This window comes from Eucyclogobius newberryi, unplaced genomic scaffold, assembly GCF_026437365.1.
Source record: "Eucyclogobius newberryi isolate DKJ021-1_F unplaced genomic scaffold, fEucNew1.0.hap1 SCAF_11, whole genome shotgun sequence".
Taxonomy (NCBI): domain Eukaryota; kingdom Metazoa; phylum Chordata; class Actinopteri; order Gobiiformes; family Gobiidae; genus Eucyclogobius; species Eucyclogobius newberryi.
Window position 1 is genome coordinate 25,344,297 of NW_027315735.1, and position 24,425 is coordinate 25,368,721.

At 38.2% G+C, this 24,425-nt stretch overlaps 1 protein-coding gene across 1 annotated transcript in view; it reads right to left on the reverse strand.

Moving 5' to 3' along the window:
• Positions 1 to 2,047: 2,047 nt before the first annotated feature.
• trpc7b (transient receptor potential cation channel, subfamily C, member 7b) overlaps positions 2,048 to 24,425 on the reverse strand; it is a 47,461-nt gene continuing 25,083 nt past the window's right edge. The window contains exons 6-12 of the mRNA XM_072439656.1: positions 23,850 to 24,083; positions 21,692 to 21,956; positions 7,178 to 7,373; positions 6,339 to 6,557; positions 4,654 to 4,734; positions 2,975 to 3,050; positions 2,048 to 2,195 (exon numbers count right to left, since the gene is read on the reverse strand). Of these exons, the coding sequence (XP_072295757.1) occupies positions 2,056 to 2,195; positions 2,975 to 3,050; positions 4,654 to 4,734; positions 6,339 to 6,557; positions 7,178 to 7,373; positions 21,692 to 21,956; positions 23,850 to 24,083 (1,211 nt within the window). The 3' untranslated portion in view covers positions 2,048 to 2,055. The remainder of the gene's footprint in view (positions 2,196 to 2,974; positions 3,051 to 4,653; positions 4,735 to 6,338; positions 6,558 to 7,177; positions 7,374 to 21,691; positions 21,957 to 23,849; positions 24,084 to 24,425) is intronic.

Genomic DNA, 24,425 nt, shown 5'->3' on the forward strand with positions numbered 1-24,425 from the left:
AGTGTGAAATGTAGTTTAGTTGTAATAAAAAATTAAATCATGATCTGATCCTGAGATGAACCGTTATTTTTGTGAAACCGTCATGTAGTGATTTAATGCTTCTCGTTTGAATGCAGCAGTAAGTTTTAATCAAGGTTTTCAGACAAATTATTATGTTCTTGACCTTTCCTCATTCAAAAGATGTTTTTTTCTTTCTAAATGCCTTTTAAGTGCTAAGATAAACAAAATACTGCTTATGAGGTGCTTATCATTGCATTATATATTTTCTAAAGAGCCTTAATCTAAAGTGTTACCTTGATTAAATTGTGCTATATTGTGCTAATTCTGCAAATTAAACCCATGAGTTGATCAGCATCTGTCCTGCTCTGGGTTAGTGACAGGTGGATTTATTATTTATTTTAGTCAAGTGTGAAGTGTGAGAAAAAAGATGTCCCTCGCAAAAGAAATCCAAGAAAGACTAATGTAAACTGATTGCAATAAGATTAAACGGACATTAATAATGGGGCAATTGTGTTGTAACATAATAATAATAAAGTATATCACAATTCCTACACAAGTCTGCCATTCATGCATACAAACCCTAGTGTTAAATAACTGTATTTATATTCGATTGGGATGTTTTAAGAAGAGACACATGACCATTTACAGTAAAAGATTTTGCTTTATTCTGTGATTTAGTGTTTGTTAAAAATACAGTTTTGCCTTTGTGAAAGAAATGTGGGCGACACACAAAATAATGGACTAGTGAGCTGCTCTAGTGGTCTCCAAGACATAAGAAACAATAATTAATCACAAGTCTTGATCAAATAGACCTGAGGCCTTTTTCATCAATAATATAACATTGGCTTATTTATCATGGAGGACAAAACTCACGCATTCCCTTGTTCAAATACACTGAGAGAAGGTGCTGGAGACTCATTCTACAGAAATACATTTGACATCCAAAGAGAAGAGCAACACTTGAAGAATATGAAAATAGTTGTACCTGGAAAACCCTGTTTATTCGCTACAGCATTATCTAAAAGTGAGGGAAGATTTATGCATTACTGTATAGAACAGTGACAATTTTGCTAAAGTCACTAAATTAAAACAATTTCATGGCTGGGTAATCAACTTTTGGTTCATTTTAAAACAATCAAAAGTAATTGGAAACATTTATGAATCTAGATTGCTTTTGGATGATGTTTTTGCACTTTGCTTCTAAAACAAGGAATATCATCATTGAATCACAAATACTTTATGGCAAAGAGATTTGTCAATTTTGAGACTGTGAAGTAACACAGTTTTTGAGTATATAGTGTACCCTTTTTATCTCTGCTACACAAGGGCTCATATTATTTTGAATGGCACTTTAATAAACATATCAGACGAGTTCGTTTCCCCTTTGACTTGATCATAGCTGCACAAATTACAAAATAAACAAGGTAATTGTGATTAATTCTGAAAACAGAAGATAAATCATCCAATGGAAGAGTTTTTTCTACTTTGGAACAGTGTCATAACAATGAGCATGTATAGGTATGTGTTAATTAGATTGCCTGGTGTACGAAGGCTTGTGCAGTATTGTGACAAGCAAAAAACAACATAAAGACATTAAAAGCAACATGTACAATTATGAAGAGCAGTGGCACTTTTTCCCCTTCTGAATCTATTATCTCAATATATTTTACCACTCAAGCCAGTCAAACGTTTCCTCTTTGGCTGTGCACTCATATGTGTTGGCCCACAACACTTCATGCATCGTATCATTTTACCCAGAATGCTACTCTCTCCCGATCTGTCCCTGAAGATATTGGCTTTAATTTAAATTCAGCTGTCATTTCATTCTTCCACCGCATGAGTTTGTGTGACCTCAAGCCCTCAAGCTAACTTTTCCTATTCATTATAGTAATTGCTCTTTGCATATACATTAGTCTTTGTTTTTTGCCTTGACAAAATTCATCCAAGCCTGGTTTATAAATTTCACTCTAAGTTGTCGTCTACCTCATCTGAGTTTTTTCTGCTCACGGACCCTTGTCCCAGTCTCACCCTTCTCCCACTTTTGTACGAGTACCGTTAATGTCTCATGGTGTTTTTGCCAAACTTGTCGCCCAGTTGCTGAATGAGTAGAGTCAGTTCTTCTGCAGCCTGGGATTTATCTTCCAGAAGCTCGTACCGCAGACTGGAAATGTCCTGCTTGATCTCCTTCAGTTCACCTGCGACACAACAATATATTATCATTAGTGGTGTCATTTAGCCCAGTCTGGAGGAATGGTGACTCGCATCAGAACGGATTAAAAAGGTACTAAAAACAATGCCAAATACTATCTGAATGATGTTAGTTCAAAAAAATCAAAGGTGACAGAAATACTTTTAAATCAATATGCAGATTTTAACCTTGATCTTCTCTGAAAACAGCAAACAACAAAAAGCGCTTTATCAATATTCACTAGAGCTGGGGAAAGATGTTGTGCCACAAAATCTTGCAAGATAAAATTGCCAAAGGATTGTGCACACGTGTGGAGAATGATCATGAAAGATATTTTTACAAAAAGGGTTAAACGCTGGTGAGTTGCACATTTTGAGATGCTGTAGTTCTAAAAAGCAGCAATGAAAGAGCAAAAACATGCAAAGTACTAAACATGTGAGGGCAAAGTTATGTCATAATATCATCTCGTGGACCCAAAGGTCACAACAAAAGGAAAAAATGATAAAATTATACATATATTTGAAGGGTTTCATACGATTTTGTGTCAATTACTGTAAAAACACTTACAACAAATTCAGTAACTGAAATAAATGATCTAAGTGAAACCAGGTGATATTCCTGTTATTATTCCTGTTTTTGTTTGGTTTGCTCTCACCATAACTCAGCCCCATAAACATTCCCTGGACATGTGTAAGACATGCACAGGTCACTGGTATGATGACAATTTAGCAGTAACTCCCACATACTGGAGTACTACCCCCAAGCTAATAAACAGGAATTTTGTACCTTCATTAACTTCGTCGTTCTCTCTGTCCACTTGTGCCTTCAGGACATAGCGCTTAATCAGTCTCTTCATGATCATCTGCAAAGCAAAAATCACAGGAAAAGATTATGTAGAAAGTATCATATCCAACAAGCCTATTTCTATATCTTATCTTATCTTTATGATATTTTGCGTACACTCAAAGCATCCCTTGATTAAATTCATCATGTCTTCTTTGAAATATACTTTTGTTTGTTCATTTACAAAGACAAAAGCAGGTTCTTTTTTTACCTTGACATGTTTGGGTGAGCATCTGTCACCTTCCTCAGAAGCGTCGTCCAACTGCTGTGATGTGTTACTTTTCAGCCAATCTTCCCAGAAGTCCGACAGAGCTGCCAAACTGGCCACGCCCCCTGCCGTCCGGTGGTCTCTGGAGAAGCTTGTCCCAGTGACACGTCACAGCAGTGGGATGAGGCTTCTGAGTAAGTCATGTTTTTGTGTGGAGCCATGCAATGTACCGTATTATCAGTGGCCGACAGGGATGTTCTCAGAAGTTTGGCCCGTCAGTCACTGCGGGTGGCCACTTTTTGCTAGACTGTTGTCAGCGCACATATAAATGACTAATCAACATTCAGCTGAATGACCGAGCTTACTGTGAACCGCAGTGGTCTGTGTGTGTGGAGGGTTTATGAACATAGAAGCACAAAGAGCTCAGAGGGGCTCAGATTTTCCCCAGGACAAGGGTGAAAGGCACAGCTTTCTTTTACATCTTAAACACAATGTGCATAGCAGATGTTTTTCTGTGAAAAATTGAAAAACACAAACCAAAAACAGCAACAATAGAGAATTGTCTTGAGCAACTATTGAGAACTATTCAATAACCATAATCTGCAGACTGGAAAGTGCAATACATCTTCAACATCTGGCAAATTCATTTAGAGTTTGATTTTCTTGGTTGGTGTTGTTCACAGTTAATGTTGTAAAAAATATGTAATCATAGCTTTTGTCAACTACCGGTAAACAAAAAATACATCAATCAATTAAGATTATGAATCCAAATGACCCTTTTTAATCACAGATACAAGACTTTACAAACTCAATGTCAAAGAAACAACTGAGTTATCACTGTTAGGCTGAAAATATATATTTTCAAATTTACTAAATGTAGTACGGATTTAGTTAACTAAATTTGCATTTAGTTCTTAACTCTAACAAGGCTAGAACTAAATATTATTTTACCAAATCTTGACGAAAATCAAACATTATCTATTTAAAAGACTAAAACAAAATTCGAATTGTATTAACACTGGTTTAGGTCAAAAATATTTTCATGGTCAAATTTTAATCAATTGTAATTTATGATCTTTTTAACACATCAAAAAGCAACACATAGAAAAATCAATACCTCGGCTCGTACAAAGTAAAAAAAACCTTACAAGAATTTGACCTGAAGCGTTTCAAGCCCCATTCATAAAGTCCAGAGTCCGTCCATCTCTTATTTGTTTTCAGTCTTGTATTGTATTTCTTTTCCAGGCCTCTTCACCCCGATTCTCTCCATCTCTGTCAGCCTCAATCAGTCTTAAACCACCCAATCTCTCAGCTCCTATTACATCACGTGATGTTTGGATTCTCTGGACATCACTGAGAATATTTCCCCCTGTCACTCATCTCATTTTCTCTTTCCACTCAGCGCCTGACTTACCTGGTATCTCGTGGGATGCTCTCGACTTTTCCGGGGCATAAACTCCTCTCCGGGTCGAGGGTAAGTCCTGAAGCGCTCGTCCTGTTTCACAAGCGAGATCCAGGTTAATATCACATTTCAAGCTCCATTGATTCTTCCCAACTTACCCTGACTGTCTCACCGTGACACAATAAAACAAAGTAAGTATCCTCAAGAAGGCTGTTTGGGTGCTTTGAATTACAACCCACTATGAAATGAATGAAATGGTCTCTTTTTTTTTGGGCAGCTATGGTTTTTCTTAACTTTCTTGTCTTGTCTTCCAGCTCCTAAACACTGCACACAAACTTACCTTGACCTCCACTTTATGAGCACTTTTTAGAACATATTTTAAGGTTTATTTTAATCAGGAAAGGAGGTCAAAGAAAAGGAATCTCAACTAACTTCTGTCAGTGAATAGCCTTCAATGACGTGCATTAGCCTTGCTTTGTATGTTGTATTAGCACTTCAATACCAAATTTACTTTTGAATTAATGTGGCCATATTCCAGTAGCAGTTATATTTCAAAATGTCATTTATTTTCCAAAAATTTGGCCCGTACAATTTCTGAGTTTGTGATTTGGCTGCAGAAAGCACAATGTTGTAAAGTAATAATAATCATAATATAATAAAAAAGATGATATAATAAAAGCACAGAAAAGGGCTGCTACATCGTATGAATCACAAATGGTCAGCAAACCACATTAAAGCGCCCTTTGATGCAGACTGAATAGACTTTCCTAATCTTCTGACTCCCTCAATATTACATTTTAATACAGAAACATTTTACAACTGCGGTATATAATTTAAACTACAGCCCATACAGACGTCTATGCCTGTATTAATCTGATTTGTGACCCAAAATGTTAAAAGGGACTCATTTTCTTGAGTTATGAGCACTTAATAAAGGCAAACGTGACAAAAACCAGCCCTGCAATCCCACTTGACATTCCAGAAGCCGCACTGTGGTTGAGGGCAGTGCTTTCGTATCGATTGTTCAGCGTTCTTTCAGCCGCCTTCAGGTCATCAGGTCCGAGGAGCACTGAGCTCACAGGCAGCTGGGTGTAGCCCATTTTGTCCCAGTCCAGAAAGATATTGGGGAATTTGAAGAGATGCAGGAAGCTTGAATGGCCTGACTAATAGCTTAACCGAGGTGCTGAGGCAAGCCATTTGAACCAAGAGGAAACGCTCATAGACAGGCCCGGCACACAGATTGATTCGCTGGTAAATGGCCTTTGCTATTTTCTTCACACAACGCTTTCTTTTCATTATAGAGATTCTCTTTTTATAGACAATTTTTAGAATTAACTAGCTGAATCCAAGTACTGCAAAGGGACTGGCATTTATTTCTAGGGATATTATGGAGGACAGTAAATCTCAAAGTTGTCATCAAGCAATGCGATGCTTAAAACTTTGGCTCAAGTAGTTTACTATAGTTAGAATTGGTCAGATGAGGGCGGGACTTTCATATTGTTCAAGAAGTTAAAACAAATATTTTAGAATTTCTCTTTATAAAGGTCAAGTCATTAACGTGAAATAAAAGTCAACTTAAATTAAAATCCAAACCTTCTACTCCATAGAAATAGATTTGAAAAAAAAAAAAAATTCTCCCGAAAAATGTTCAACAAGAAAAGAAGAAGAAAAATTACCCTAAAAAAAAACTCCCTGACCTTGTTCTGAGAGTTGAGCATGCCCATCTCCAGCTCGTTGTGGTGAGGTCCGTTGGCCTTGCACATGAAGACGAGGCACGACTTGATGCGGAGGACCATGTAGTAGAAGGACTTTGGACTCGGGACCAGGTTGAACGGAGCAGGAAGTGTTCGCCCCTCGTCGAAATAGGAGAGCCACAGTTTTGCTCTGGCAAACTTCCACTCTACGTCGGCATCTTCCTGCAGACACAAGACGGAAAGCGCTAGAATGAGAAAGTTGACACTATTTTTGGTCCTCTTTAGTATTACGCTGACAAAGCTTTCACCCATTCTATGTTCTATTTTCAGACCTGTCACAATACCACATTTCGAAGTGTGATATATCATCTATCTATTTTAAACTAAAACTACTACTAAAATGAGTTCCAAGAATACAATAAATGCCCGATTTTGTATATTTTTCCAGTCTAAATAATTAAGGCATTTTGCTGTGGGGGCAACGGTGCAGATGCACAGTTATTTTCAGGGTCCTGGCCTCAAACGTTTGGGAAAAACTGTAGTAAACGATGAGGTAATACACTCATTATATTGACAGGCCTATAGCTATTTCTATACAAGTCTCACCCTGATGCAAAAGGAAGCAAATATTTCAATAAAGTCTGTCAGATTCTCCTAAAATCGTCTGCATAAAAAGCAAATCTAGTATCTGCAACTTCACCATCATTATTGCTGTTTATGGCTCAGTGGCCTTTTCTTTGACCCTCTGAATCCCCCAGTGTCCAGAGGTGGTCAGACCAAAGCCTTATTGACTTGTTTCCCAGTAAATCCAAGATGTGTGATCAACAATGAATGGTATGAACCTCTATCTCCTGGTACGAGTTGTTGATCATGGCTATCAACATGTTGAGGAGGACCACCACCATGGTAACGTTGTAGACGCCGTACAAGACGTAGCCGATGTTCTCGATGAATTTGTGGTCGTACTTGAGGACAACGGAGATGACTTCGGAGAGACCGAAAATGGACCAAAAGAGGGTCTTGAAGCTCTCCTCCACCCTGTAGAGGAAGGACATCCGTGTAAGCATTATAATAATATCCACGCACTTGCTCTTAGGTAATTACTCCTTTTATGCCAACACAAAAGCAGGATTGGTAAATGCATTTCAACAAAGCGCGGTTTATGAGCTAGCACTGATGAAATACCCGATGAGTCACGTCCAATTTCAACACATTATCCTGTTTCTCCGCCGTCGACACACTTTAACACACTTATTGAACATGCAGTACTTGACTTCAGAAAAGCTTTAAAAGAAAGATGAGTCAACGACGGCAACTGAGAGGTGGATAACCCGGCATGCATTAAGAGAGCTCTGTAACGGCTTTGTAAAACTGACAATCACAAGTCACATTAGTGGAAATCTGGGGCTGATAGTAGTTTGATTGTGTCGACTGTTGAGCCTTGTAGAAATTAAGTGTATAAAGTGATATTTTCGACCAGCTCTTTCTAACTTGGAGCAGTGTCTTTGCCGCTGTAAAACAAATATGTCTATGCCAAACCTGTACTGTAAAAAGGTGTTATGCACAAGGAAAATCTTCTTCTGTTCAGTAGTTTATAAGATACAACGTAATGATTGCACATTTGAGTACTAGTACTTCTTTCTCTTATGCTCTTGTCACCAATTTGTGTCCATTACAAAGTTTCTCACATCCCAGCTGTAAATCACTGATCTAAGTCCCGCCCCCTCCGCAGCTGTTCCCTTCACACATCGTCAACATTTCCATAATTTGATATGTACAGTATACACAAAAACACATATTTATAATTGTCAACTTCCGTCCGACTACACTTAGTGTAGCGTACCGTACACGCCATAAAATAATTTGGTTGAGGGTGGTTACCGCGTGGTGGGGGGGAATCTGAAGTGTGCACTGAGGTATAAGAAAGCCTGAGGGGAAGAAGATCAGTAAAGGCCTGTGAAATGGTGTGGCCGCTGTGGTCCAAATGAACTTCCCTCACAGAGCCGTGGTTTCACTGGCAGCAGGGCGCTAGGTGCAGGCGCTGCGATAAAAGCCACCCTCACATGTACAAAGGCTGAGGCAGACACTCTCTCCTCTCCTGCACTTAAAACACAGACTCCAAGGAGCACTCCAACTCTAACCTTGGAAATAAAGAAAAACAGCACACAAAGTTTAAGCTTCGAGACAAATCGATGTGCCCGGTGTTGTGATCGGAGGTGTAAAGCGTGTAAGAATAGACCTCCTCGCTTTGATAAACATACAAACACGAGACAAAAGGCAGTGCCAGGTGAAGAACACAAGCCAAACGTGTAATTACTCAAAGACTCTCATTACTGTCCCCTTTGGCAGTATCTTTAGCTCCGATAATAGCTTTACTACTGAGGTTCTACCCTTTGCGACGACAAAATGATCTATGCTCCAATGAATGTTTTTCCTGTGTGAGGTACCTTATTAATGCCATTAACACATTTCACTGTGTAATCACCAGCAAACAGGATACAATTCCAACCATGCAGGATGTAAATGTGACGCTGTACCATTACAAATGATCTACACATGAACATGCTTCATCAACGAATTCAACCTTCATACCTGACACAGTACATCGTATTAACCTATTAGTGGTGTCCCTTGTAGCAAGTTCATTATTTTTGAAACTAGAACATATTTCACATATAGTGTTGTTTGCGTACTCATTATGAAGACAGAGAAAGCTGAGAGTTATGCCTTGTCTTGTTGCTCTAGGAGGACAATAATAGGATCATATTTGTTTCTTCAGTCTCTCTAAGATTTAATTAATTTGTTGTATTTTAGCAGAGCTCAACTTAAAATGTGAGTAAAAACCTCTCAGATGCACATAATACACTTTATCTTGAAGCTCTGACGGACTTATTTTAGTAATATAGTAACTTGAAAAGTCCTGAAATTTGTATTTTATGATTAAGATAAGAAAAGATAAGATATTCCTTTATTGTCCACACATGGGGAAATTTCATTGTTGCAACGCAGTAGATACAGAGGAAAAGGACAGATAACATTATAGGAAGAAAAATAAAATAAAAACAGCTAGCGTAAGACAAGATAATACTAATAATAATGGTAAAATAAACACTCTATTTTCATCTGTTATATGCACATGACACTATTGCATGTCAGTACGACAGTAATTGCTCATAAATCTGACGGTATTGCACATGGTTAAGTCAGTATTGCACGTGTTCAGGGCTAGCAGTGTTTGTTATTGCGATCATCATTGTTCTTCACTTAATTTGCTTCAGCTGCAAGTTAAACCAGATTCAAAAAGACTTCACAGCAGTTTGACTCGAGCCACTTGAAGGTCGTTGGTCTTTGCACTGAAGTGTTTAAAGGACTGATTTACGGAACATACGGAAGTCAAGGTGGCCGTTTGCCCTCCTATGGAGCAGAGAGTCGGCCCTGCCCTGCATCAGTCATGTCATCTCACAGACTGCAAGTGAAGGTTGTTTTCAACAGCCTCATCTCCTCACTCAGTATTCACATCACACACTTCCGACAGGCTATCGTGCAATCAGGAGAGCAGCTGAGGAAGGTGATTTTGGTAGGTCTGCCTTGCAAGCCTGTTATTTTGAAGTCTTCCCTCCTTAAACACTGTCGCATTAGTCTTGCTTATCTTGCAAAATATTACATTCTGCTCAATACACAAAATGAGAAGAAATGCGGCTTGGATCATTCTGAAAGCCCCGAGAAGGAAAAGGGAAAAAAATGATGCTACATTTTTCAAGTTCAAACTTTTTTTGTCCAGTTTGAGCTTGCTTTTTGAAACCTTTCGTTTTGATGCTGAAAAAAATTTGAATGCTCCAGAGAGTTTTCCTCGAGCGTTACTTTAAATACCAGAACAAAAGCTCCCATGAAAGCGGTATCGCTCACAGGGTAAAGTGCTGGCCTCCTCCATGGGAGACCCAGGTTCAAACAAACACTGTACATCATTTTGAAGAGTTATGGTTTATTTTTATGTCTTTGTTATATTTCTATAAATACTTATTCACGCCAAATAAAATGCCAGACAATAGGTCGCCCTCTAAATGCCATAGTGAGATTATTTTTAAATACAAATTTAGGGAATGCAATACTTTTGAGAGGGGAAACACATCTACGAGGTGCTGCGTTCCCTAAAGCCGAGACATTTCAATTATTCAAACATAATTTAATTTGAATTTAATGAATGCGCTGTGGCAGGTGTCCAGCGAAGTAGAGACCAAAACTGCCTGGAGTGGGCGGTCAGACACCTCGGGCCCCGAGTCCCACTCAGGGCTGACTCAGGGCAATGGCTCCCTCACCGTGTGGCGTACATGGCTGTTATGAAAAAGACACAAGTTTGAAATTAAATCATCGCTGGCAAAGGTTGTTATGGATGTTGTGTTATCTCTAGCGTCTAGCATCTCATCCATCTGACTAAGAGCTTACTGCATAACACATGGCCAGTGCCTCAGCTGACTTCCATTCCAGAGTTGTCAGATTGGGACCAAGCGAGAGATCTAAGAGAAGCTTCAGGATCGAGCGGGAGAGGGATTGATGAACCATCTCATGCAGGTCAATTTAGTAAAATTACAAAATGTGGGACAAATAGAAATTTAAAGCCAAACTTATGGTAAAAAATAGATTCAAATAAAAGCTTTTTTGTATGCTTACTATGAGCTGGAAATGAAAATGTTACTTTGGCTACAATATTCCACAGTATAGGAGACAAAACATATTATGGAGAATGTTAAGTTGGTTTTAAGGGACAAATATGCATTATTTGTATGTTGTTATTGGCCTTTAAAAATGCTCTTGAGTACTGTTACTTTACAGAAAACACAATGACATGTGATTGCAAGGCAAAAATGCTCAGAATGAGTCTAGCGACGATTTATGGACCAAGACCTAAGACATCACAGATCTGGGAAATTCAAAATGGAGAGTTTTTGAGGCTCGGAGGGGAGAGGACTTTCTAAATAAGATTCATAGGTTGAATGAAGCTAAGTAAAACTAAGCTCAGTCAATATGGGTATTTCTGTGGAATAATGCAAGCAATGTACCACCTCTAGAAAGTTACGCAGTGTTGCTTTATGTACAAGAACATAATTTTAAAAAAGCGTGCATCTCTTACTCATCAAGCATCAAATATGAACGTGTACATCCTTAAAATCAACCAACTGCAGAAAAAGCCTTCAGACATCTCTGAGCAGTGAACCACCATTGACTCTGAGTAATACTGCTGGTGTTACATGGGCCCGGCATATCAACTGTCATCAGGTCATCATTATTTCCTCTTTGGACCCCACTAAAGACTGAAAACTTCAAAAGGGCTGGCAGTTTTTGCTCCAATTGCCATCTCGTTAGAAACAGAGAAAAGTCTACAACTGAATCTTTTTCTACAATGGAACACCGATTACACCGAACAGAGAAAATGTCAATAAATGCTGATGGATTATATTTTGACACATGTTTCTGATAAGTGAGTACGTATAGATGCATTAAAAAACAATTATAGTAGTTCTGCAATGTATTGTTTTTTCCCATGGTACATTTTAAAGGTCCTCTATGTTACACTGTTGTTGAACGGATACGATATGATAATTTCCGAACCCTTCTATTTAATCTGATTAAATCTTTCGGAGTAGCTTCGAAACAATTTCTCTGGAAAGTCACCAACACTGATTTTTTAAATTTAATGGAAGTCAGCTGAGGCACTGGCCATGTGTTATGCAGTAAGCTCTTAGTGAGATGGATGAGATGCTAGACGCTAGGGATAACACAACATCCATAACAACCATTGCCAGCAATGATTTAATGTCAAACTTGTGTCTTTTTCATAACAGCCATGTACGCCACACGGTGAGGCAGCCGAGGCACTGGGCTTCTGAAGACAGGGATGGACAGTATGTCATTATCCTTTATGAAGAGTGGCAGGTCCCAATGGGCAGCGAGAGGCGTGGTGGCTCTCTAATCTCACATTTGAATACACAGCAGCTCCCTGGGAAGTAGTGTTACTCAACGTGTGGGAGAAGAGTGAGTCACCCTGAATGTCCAAAACTAATCACTGACGAACCCAAATCAAAGTCTGTCCCTCGAGACGTGCTACATCTTTCGTTATATCTCATCTTTTAGCTGCCTCTATCTCTGCGCCATCATTGATTTCCTCCCAGTCACTCGCGACCACTTTTCCCATTATATTCCTCATCCTTCCACCTCGCTTCCTGTCTCGCAATCTTCTCTTTTCCCTCACAAGCTTTTGTCAATATCTGTCCTTCAATCTCGTCATTTATACTATTGAAGGGTGCAGTAACAAACATATCTCTCTTAACTTATATAGAACAATAGATGAAGGATGATAGCAAAAAGCGCCATGATCAATTACGTGATAAATACCTGTATAATTGTAAGCTGTGCATAATTAAGGTCGATAAAACTCTTTTTTATTTAACAGGCAGAATGTGCACAAAGGAGCCGTGGAGGAGGCTGAGGAGCAGGACTCACTGCCAGGACAGTAAAGGTTTATGGTTGTCTTTAAATTCATGTTTAAAGGTGCACTATGTCACTTTTCTCCCAGGACTACCACAGAGGTGTTATAGCATTGCAAACAATCTTAAACAGCATGGCATTATGTGTATCTATCATTTATATATTCCATTCCAGAGTACTGTATATTGAAAAACAAGCTTTTTTACTATGAGATGGTCCATGGAGTTGGATAGAATTATAAGTTTTATCCAAATTATTTATTTTAATTTACTTTCAACACTGCGTGAGTTGGTGGGGTCCTCTTGGGTGTGTGTGTGTGTGTGTACATTTACATTAAAATTTTGATTTGACTTGTTTTACTTCGTAGGACTAGTAGACTTAAATATAGTTATAATTGTTTTGTATCTCATGCTTGTGTTGTGCAGTACTTTGGAAAATGTTCTTGTTTATGAAATGTGCCGTATAAATGAAGTGGCTTGGATTGGATATTATTATTTAATGCTATTCTGTGGAAAATTCCAGGCAAAATAATAACATTACAATAACATCTCAAAGGAGACAAAGCAGAGGGCAAAACGCTCTATCAGAAAAGTTACCAAGTGCATGTTTAAGCACAACAAAACAAGACAGATTCACCTAAAATGCAAATAGCTCTAATCTTTATCATAATGTTTCTTCTAATAGAGCTATAATCGTCTAACTACCAAGAGTTAGGAACATTTCGTGAGGTAATATCAATGTGACACAGCCATCTACGGATATAGCTGAAGCAATGATTCACAAGGAAAACTATATATAAACGGAGAACAAAATAGACCAACAGAACCATGTCCAAACTGAGACTAAACAAGAATAAATCCAAGAATACTATCAATGAGAAACTGCATCGCTATTGCAAAATGCAAGCCATAATCAGATTAATTTGACTCCTGACCTTTTGTCACATAATCCTAACAGGTGAAAAAACATGTCAAGAAATAAATGTATTATGTCTGATGACCTTTTGTCACATGTTAATTGACCCAAATAGTTCTATCTATAATCCTACGAGAAATAAAAAGTAAAGTAATGATTAAAAAACCTGATGCGTGCTCTTTTAGGCTGTTTATAAGCCTCTGCAGATTTGTGAGAAAATTAAGCAGAATGACAACATAGCAAAAACACGACTTAGTCTGTGTCTTCAGGCGGGGCATAAAAGAAATCTTATTAAGAGGGGAATACAATTAACAATGTTTTGACAGTGAATCATCTGCGACATCCACTTTTTTTATTGGCCCGCTCCACATGGGCCATGGCCACGGCAATAAACGAGATAGCCCAGACTATCCATTTTATGTTGCAACGCTCTTAAACCAGTAGAGAGATTATCTGTTCTTTTTTACGAGTTTTATCACACACAGAAGAACACTTAAATGTGAATTATAAGTGACTTTTTTCGTTTTTTTACATAAAATGAGTGGAAATCAGTGAGAAAAATGAGGACGGCTAGAATATTAGGCCAAGTTACAAACATTTAATAACGCTTGGAAAACTTAAAGGTGCTGTGTAACTTTTCTGCTGGAAGGTACCATGGTGATGATATTGAGTTGTATGTAAAGTGCCACAGTATGACATTAAACTAATCTAACATTTTATGCTTGTCCAGTGTCTGGAAGAATACTTATATTTAGTTACAGATACTGAATACCTGCAATTACATGTATTTTGTTACATATTCCGGTACATTGTCCAATCACACTACTGTATTCTGAATATTTTGATTATATTATAGTGTAAAAAGTGTGTCTTAGGAATCAAACTGTTAATTATGTTTGTGTTGCCTTTTAGTTATGCATTTTTAATCATTTACTCAGTGAAGGAAAACGTACACAGTCACCATAACAGCTGTGTTCTTTTATTTTTCTCACTAAATACCGCCATGTTTCCAAACTTCCCCACACAGTTAATGTTGTGGAACCATCCAGGCAAAGCACTGACTTCACCATGGAGACAAGCTTATCGTCCACCAGAAAACGTACATATTGAAGAAACTGAAGTTAGTCTGTCCAGTTATAAATATTGTATCTCAAGAAGAAGAATGCTAAACACTTTTCAAGACAAAGAGAAATATCATGAATACCTTTTTTGGACAAAAATCTACGTTCTTTTCAGCTCTCTTCTTTACCAAAGCAAAACTGAAACATAAATTCTTCCATAAACATTTTCTAGCTTGTATATTTGTTACATATACGGTATATATTTAATGCAGGTCTTTCTTGGTCGTGTAAATGCGAGTAAGCCGCTCTGACAGGTCAGAGAAACTGCGCGTGTGCCTTTCTGACGAATTATAAACACTCCACACACTTCAACCATGAATTCAAACCGAGAATTGGCACAAAAGAGTTTGGCACCTGGTCTGGCTGTTGACATTTAAACAAAACGAGTGAATCCGTTTCATTCCTGTTGCTCTCTCTTCCCTCTTCCCTAATTGTACTCCTGTCTCCTCCCTTCAGCTTGACATTCAGATGACTGGCAAAGCAGCGCCCTGTACCTCTGACCTTCCCCATTGGAGAAGTTGAATTTATCTGTTTGTTGTAGCTCTTTGAGAAAGTACTTCCTGGCACCATTTCTATGCACGCTTAGATTTTATTTCCTTGTATCTTAATATACACAACTGGCTGCATCTTCATTTTATGACATGTCCCTATCCTTGGACATATCTTCCAATTGAATGCATTCACTAATGATTCATATATGTTTAGATTGGCAGGATCTTAATTCTGTACAGCTTTATGTCTGTGCATTTATGATTAAAACCACACTGCTAGGGGTGTGAGTGAGTGTGTGTGTGTGGGTGGGATATATAAAGAAATGTATGTAATGAATTTGAGAAGACCCCAGGAAGAATAGCAACTGGTTTGCAGGAGCTAATGGGGATCTTAATAAACTAAACTAAACTAAACTAAACTAAACTAAACTAAACTAAACTAAACTGCTGCTTGTTTTTTTACATCCCTTCTGTTGTCATAATGTTTTGCCTATTCGTTCTGGGTCCACTCCTACATTGGACCTGATCCCAAGGGTCTTTGCCAAAACCATCTTGTGGCCCCTCAGCATGTCTCCACACTAGTCTTTAATAACCTCTCCTCCTCCACTTCCTCCCAGTGGAACTCAACTCCAAACTATCAAACAAACTTCTACAGAGTATTCCATTCATTCACTTTGCATTGATCGCCCCAGACCAGAGCATCAAAACAATCGTATTTGGATTTTGAAAAGTCAATGATGTCTCCTCTTTGTTTTGTTCAGCCCATAAGAGGCTTTAATATTTATCTCTGTGATCTTTCTTTTCAGCGCTCCCTTCTGTCATTGAACAGTGTTGCCATGCTTGGCTTGTAAAATAGAAAAGAGCTTGGTCAAGATTGAAATCTTTGTCATAAACAAGGATGGATCAGAATATATACATCTGCAGCAGTGTTGTTACAACAACAACTAAAGTATTATTATACTGGAAAATGAGAGAGAAGCTTTTATTATATTGATTTGATACTATGATGAAAAAACAGCTGTATACAGACTACTTTGCGTTTCTTCAGATTGGCATATTAGAATCACAATTGTAGACAAAATATGCAATTTTCAACCCAGAACAACAATGTTGTGGTGGGAACAGACTAAACAGAGAGACTTCCCTTTCCACACTCACTCTACTGTCTCTGGGGGGATCCCAAGGCGTTCCCAGACTAGTTCAGAGACGACGTCCCTCCAGCAGGTCCTGAGTCCTCCCTGGGGTCCTTGCCCAATGGGAAATGCCCAGAACATCTCCCAGAGGAGACAAGAGGCATCCCAATACCTCATGCCTCCACATCAATAACAGCATCTTTCATTTTACCTATGCCCGGCTATTTTAGTTTTTACAAGTAATTTAGTTGAGGCACTGGTTAAAAAACAAATACCACTGCTTTGACCTGACTGCCATAACATCTGCATCATTTTATGATATGTCTCTTTTCTTGGCCTTATTTTCAAATTGAATCATTCACTAATGATTCATTTGATGTTTAGAATTAACATAATCTCAATTCTGTCTGTACAATCAGATTAAACCACACTGCTGCTTGTTTTTACATCCTCTCTGTTATCCCATTGCTTTGCATTTTCGGGCTCTTTCGGCGTGCACTCGTGTCACGATTTGCAAACACGATTTGCAAAGTAATTTAGCTGGGGCACTGGTTAAAATACACATAACACTGTTATAACCCGGCTGCCATAACCACATGGGAAATTCAAGGCAATGTTTCTTCTCATTTTAATCACTTTTGTGCTGTGTTACATACTAAATATGCATGTACATCAGTCACAACTTCCATGGAATAAGCACGGTAAAAGACTGTAATGATATTTCTTGCCGTCTGTTTGGACATTGCATGTGTGGGCGCTCCCTTCAGTCCATGCGTCAGATCAGGATCTGACTGTTCTTTATGTGGCTATTAGTGGCCGCTCGTCACTAGGCCTTATCCAGCTGTGCATTGCAAGAGTCCATGTATTTATTTCTCCATTCTTTCTTACAGACAATTGTTTTGACCTTCAACACATGCTAAGCCCTCATGAGGTGCTATAGTCTGCGCACAAAGAAGAACCAACCCAGTTCCATGCCTCTTCTAATAAACGTACGCACCATATTGTCCACTCCACTCCGTTATTCCTTGATTATATTTTCACAATATGTATTTTCTAGTTCAAAATCAATGCGTTTCGTAAATGCCACTACAACACAAGCTCACATTCAAAAGCTAAATTTAGACATAAAATTGTATTTGACTTTGCTGAGAATACATCATATTGTGAGTGAGATTTGAAACCACGCTGACCCCTGCTGGTCAAATTGAAATTAAAGCCACTAAAACTGTGAGTACAAAAATGCCAGATCTCATTTGGAGGGATGCACTAAAGGGTATTATCTTAAATTGTCTGCAGAGAGAGAGAGCGTTTTCTATTTATAGCTCTTGTAAATGCTGGACACACACACACACACACACACGCACACGCACACGCACACGCACACCTCTCCACCACTCTCCAGTTGCTTCCTCCCTGGATAGCATCCACCTGCTCCACCTGTCAGCCGCACACTTCTGTAGTAGTTATAGAGGCTGTACTTAAACTCCAGTTTTTATGCGGCTTCTCTGCCGAAGCCCGTCACGACGCCTGGATCTCTTTTGTTATGTCTGAGCAGTCTGAGCAGCCAAGTAGAACCCAGTTCTCAGTGACCACGGCTGAGCAAGAGAAATGAGCACCTTCCCACTAAGTATTCACTGCAAGTTAACACGACTGAATATATAGAGCCAGTTTTCAACAGACATTTGACATTTCACTCCAAAGATACACGTTTCATCAATAGAGGCAGCACTTAAAGACCGGGCTATAGGGTTGGTACTTTTACACAACAAAATGTAAGACTCTGCAATGTGAAGAACATACAGAAAATGGTTAATTTGATTTGCTAGAAGAACGACTATCTCATTTATGGTGGTGACATTGTTAAGTACTTTTCTACTTTTTTTTTCATTTCTGGTGGAGCTTAGAATGTTCCACACTATGCTATTACACGTATCTATCTCCATGGAGACAAGCAGATGATACCACCAGGGGAAGTTACATGTCAGATCTGTGGATTTGTTGTCCTGTAGGCTTTATTTGACAGGACAGTACAGCATGAATTGATGATGAGATTGGGGAAGATTCATAAGATAAGATAAGATAAGATATTCCTTTATTGTCCCACATGGGGAAATTTCATTGGTGCAACACAGGTAGATACAGAGGTAGATACAGAAGAACAGATCACTTATAGGAAGTCTGAAAAACACTTTCAGTAGAAGATCTCCAATAAATAAAAAAAAATAAATAAAAAATATGTATTTTTGTCCCATACGGCAGAAGTATGAGAAGCCATGAGTGGCACAAGAACACATGTTTTTAAAGGCATTTTTGAGCATAAATAGCTCGTAATGAAATCAGTGCCACATAGAAATGTTTCATATTCTGCGGAACATTCCAAGCAAAGACATTAACATATTCATGGAGCAGGTGGTGCCACAAAAGTTACAAAGTGCAGCTTTGAAATTACATTTGACTATGTGGATAGTGGGTTTAAAGGGTCTGAATTCTGTGATGGAATTTTCTGTTAACTGTAAAAAAGCAGATTTGTTTACCTTGCTTAGGGTTAATATCTTTGTAATTACTGGGTTTATCCATGTGAAACAAAGGTTGGCACAAAATTCATCACATTTTCTGTCAGCAAGGACAAACAATTGTCAAATAGCTTCAGGAAGAGGTTTCATAATTAAATCCCAAAATATGATCGTTGTCAGCTGAAAGGACTAAGCCAAAACAATTATATGACAAATATGTAGAGCTAATCCCTGACAAATACATTACAAGACACCGTTTGTTGATTATAAATGTTGATATTTCTATTCTTACATTGATGCGTTTCAGACATCAATATATAAGGATTCTGTGAGGTAATTTCCCTTACGTTTGCTGGTTAGTCTATGCTACGTGCTATACCACTGCATTAGCTTGATAACCATGAAAAGGCCCCTGCCCTCAATCTCAAATTACCACAACACCAAAAATGTAGACCGTGAACACTACCAACAGTATCAAAGGAAAACACCGACCCGCATCTAACAAGAGTCACAATGATTTAACTTTTGAGTAGACTTTGTGGAAGAATGTCATTGAGAACGCTCTTCGCCTGTGTTAATCCGTCTGATATGGTTGATTGCTGTTCAAAATAAACCTGCGAGTGAGCAGCAGAGGTTGGCACCAGAATGAGCCCCCACCTGAATTAATTTTAATTTGTGAGCATATGCACATACGGAGGTCGGCAGAATGCTTTATTACATGTTGAGTGGGAGTAAATGTACCGTACTAGTGTGTGCGCTGGTGCATTTAAAGATGCACATGGTGAAAGGCCTGATTACTCTAAATCTGTGGGTGGCGCTGTTGGACAACTTGGCATTGCCCTATAATTATTTCAACAGACAGCCATCCATGCCTCTAGCCAAAGCTTTAAAAAGGCAGTGAAAGAAGATGGATGGATGTAGATATGTGTAAAATAAACAATAAATGCATGCAATAAATTAAGTTGTAAATAGGGATGTTAAGATTAGTTGGTTAATCATTAATCATGATTTCCAGGTCACAATATACTTATATCATAATATATATATATATATATATATATATATATATATATATATATATATATATATATATATGTGAGAATTGTGGGCAGCAACAATGAGTCATTTCTGTTTGATCTATACGTCAAAATAGTAAAAATATGCTAGAGTACTTTGGTATCTGTTTTTTTAAGTGACAATCTTATTACATTTTCATTCAGGAAGTTTGATGTTATACAGCATGCAAAGAATAAAGAATAATGAGCCATCAGACACTGAATGAATGTGAATGAAGGATTTCACAGTTCATGGTGCTCACAATCGAGAATAATAGTAAAATCACAATTATCTTCCCACAATTATCGATACATAAAATTTGATATTGAGGCATCATTAGTTGTCATTTTATTAGTCTTTGGAATACACATGCTAGTGAACAACCTATGAATATATATGTGCAAAAGATGTAAATGATATCTCCAACAGGCAGACGCTGATCGTTAGGCTTTTATCAGATGTTATAACAAAGCATATAACAGATGCAGGTAATGCAGAGCTGGATTCTGGCAGTGAAGATGCCAATGCTGACAAGGTAATCTTAAATCAAAATTCATAAAGCGGCGCCGCTCGTGGTCGAGTGGATAGCACATATGCCTGCCACGTGGGGTTTGAATCCGCCTTTTGACAATTTGCTGCATGACCTTCCCCAGTCTCATTCCCATTTCACACTTCACCGTCAAGCCGAGTAAGGGACCAAAAAGATCCATCAAAATGTTGTTAGTGGACGAATCCAAAACACATGCTGAAAATGGGAGATAGATATTTAATCAGCGTTTGTACAAAAGGGCTTAATACTGACTGTCTGTGCTTAAAACATTAATGAGGTTTTAGTGGACTGAATATGGTTTTGTCTTTTGTCTGTTTGTTTTCATTTTAATCAATTATGAATAGCAAAAGATTCACTGCAATACTGATTCATTTGGCCACTCTGTTTAAATGTGGCTGAAGCAAAGCGGACTGTTTGTGTTCTTCAGTAGATAAAATACACACAGTGGCAAGGCAAAGATGGAGACACAAGATTTTGGAGCTTTTTTTAGCCGTCTCCAGCCATTGACCACAGCGGGTATAGGACAGCACGGGAAAATGCATTATTTTTCTTGCACTTGGAATTTGCTTGCTCTTTACAAGCTTGAATAACTACTAAAAACACACATCGATCATTATGGCATGGCATCTGATCTGCACCAACGACTCCAGAAGAAACAACTGAGTGTTTAGTCCATTTGGTGAATTGTTAAACATGGAACTAAGTGTGAAATTGAACTCACTGACAAAGGGGCATTACAGACCACGGATTAACATCAACTTTGATCTTTCACAGTGATAAAGGACCCCAACTTTATTTTGCAGCTTTATGCCGTAAAACATCAAAGTGAAAATCAAGCGTTTCCTCGTTGGTCCCGACCCCGCCCCTCGTCCCACATCACTCACTCTTTAGCACTCTTTAGTCCTAAATGCACAGTTTAATAGCGCATTTGGACCGGGGTTGTGGGCAAAGTTCAGGTGTTTAGTCCCACTTGAAATATTTTATACTACACCTCACTGCTAATCCCGACTAACTGTCATAACAAGACAAGAGCAAACTGAACTCTCGCCTCCCCTGCCCAGAGCCCAATAAACACCATGCTTTGTTGTACTCACGTGGTAAAGGCAGGGTTGTACTTGGCTCCCAGGTAGTAGGAGTAAAGGTTGAACATTCCAATCATAAAGGCCACAAACACCATGATGAAGATGACCATGAACTTAAAGATGTCTTTGACCGTCCTGCCCAGGGAGATCTGCAGTGGCCCAAAGCTCTCGTTGGCAGGCAGAATGTAGGCAATACGTGAGAAACTGAGCACCACAGCAACGGCGTACAGGCCCTCGGAGATGATTTGGGGGTCAGAGGGGCGCCACTTGTTTCTGGCTGTTGGGGGACGGGGAAGAAAAAGGAAAAAGTTTCAAATCAATGCCATTTAATCATAGTTTTGTGTAATGCCAAGGCGTGCTTAAGTTAAAATTGCACTCATTCTGTTTGTCGAAAAGGTATGTTTTGTAAAACTAGAAGTAATATTGACAAATTCATATCAGAATTTATTTGGCGCTGGGAAACAATTTTGAGTTTAATCAAGATTTCTGTAAACTTGAAGTAACTAATGACATCTGCTTCTTCTGAAAGTTTACATTTTAAACCCTCCTGCCAGTTTTGTTGAAGCTGACCAATAGGAGGAGCGGGTGGGACAAAACGCCTTTGATTGAGAATAGAGCTGCATTCAAGTTAAAAATTTCATATTGTCACAAGAATGATATCACGATTTAATTCTCATCCTTGTATTACCCATCAGCCCAATGTCTGATTATAACTAAAACTATTTTTATGTATAAAATATACGTGAAAGGGTTATGATACATAATGAGAGACCACAGTTAAGTATATTCAATTACAAAAAAATGTATACATTTTGTTAGATGTATGTGTGTATTAGCTCTGGCTATAAACTTTGTGTGCATCACATCGGCTGCAAGCTTTGTTTGCAACTAAGTATGATGCATTGACCCTGTCAAATAAATAAATAATAAAAAAATAATAAAAGATTGTTAGATTTTTTAGTGCTCAAATCGTAATGTTGTGACTTCTAAAATAAAAATGTGTATAATTGTAAGTGCTTGAAGCTTTTTATAATTTGTCTCAATTTTTTAATCCAACATTGCATCATCAATCATGTTCCTTCAATTGTGTTAATAATCCCACATAAAATACTCTTGTGTCAGAACTAAAGCTGGAATGATCCTATGTTGACACACTTGGTGCATGAGTGGTATGTTATAACAGAGTCAGTCCAGCAGATGACAGCACTGATGAAGGTTCTGCACTGGGGAAGGTCCAGCCGCCTGCAGCATCACACACACATCAGCCATGGATTTGTGGTCAGATTTACAGCTAATTTGAAGATCAGGTGATGCTATAATACTGTATGATTGTACAGTTTTTTTTTTATAAAATCGCAATGCAAATACAAAACATAAAAAGACAAATGATGTGGCAATTTAAATTTTAATTACTGCCAAACAGGCACATGGTTCTACTGAACTTGACATCTCTGCTGGTCTAGTGCAATAAGACCAAAACGAAGCTTGCTTTATCTTGTTCTTCAAATGTCATAGGTTACTGTATAAACACAATCTGAATGCAAATACTGGAAAGACTTGTTTTGAAAAAGCTACATAACAATAAATCCAATTACCATAAAACTGATTGTGCTTTTGTCTTTATAACAAAGTGTTGAGAGAGAGAAACATACTTTATATACAGATTTCAACCTGGTGAGACTCAAATATACATTATACATATAAACTCTGAAAAGTGGGGCAAAAGGAGGGCAAAGTAGGAGTGGTAGTCTCCAGACTGAAACTATGCTTTAACTTCAAAACAATATAGAAATAATAGAACACTTATTTTCTGGTATATTTATTTGACAAATTGCTGGACAAATTATTTACTTTCGTTTATAACAATTGGTCTCAGAAGTGGTCCAAAGTGAACATCTGGAGGAAGTCATGCACTTATATATAATCCCAAACAATCTTATTCTTGATAATATACTATTATGGATTAGGGGTGGGTCATATAACGAAATGTTAATATTATTGTGAATTTTGTTTTGAGGATATGCAAACTTTGAATACTAGTATAGAGTATATTAACTAATCCATTTAAAGACACATTGATATAATATCGTCTGAATATTGTTATCGGGATACACAAAATGTATTTGCTCATTATGGATGCACATGTATTATGGTAAAACTAAACTCTCACCAAAAGTGAAATAGGCCACTTCGTCGGGCAGTGAGGCATTGCTCAGGTCGTCGTCTGGCACGTGCATGTCCACGTATTGCTGTGCTTTGGTTGCCTTGAGGAAAGCCATGAATCGTGCTGTAAACGATGCTGCAAAGATGGAGAGCATCCCGAAGTCCAGGACGTTCCAGAGGTGAAGAATGTACTCCCTCGGCCCATCGGTCCAGATCTCCTTACACTCAGACCAAATCATACCTGTGGGAAAAGAAACATGTCATATTCAATGAGATTTACTGACCCCAAAGGTGAGAAACTAAATTATAAAGACTTGCTAACAATAATGATAACTTTTTTGACAAACGTCAGTGAAAAACATTGAGACAGGGCAAAAATGACTGGATGGAAGTTCAGTTTTAAATATCTTCCATCAAGTCACTAACCCAGCTCACGCCAGATTGATCTGTGTCTCACTCTGACTTGAGTCCTTCACATGAATGAATCTGGGAAAGCTCTCACCAAAAGCCGTCAGGATGTTAAAAAAAATCAGGCTGATAGGTTGAAGCGTCACAACAGCAGAACTGTTAAATTGTGTTAAAT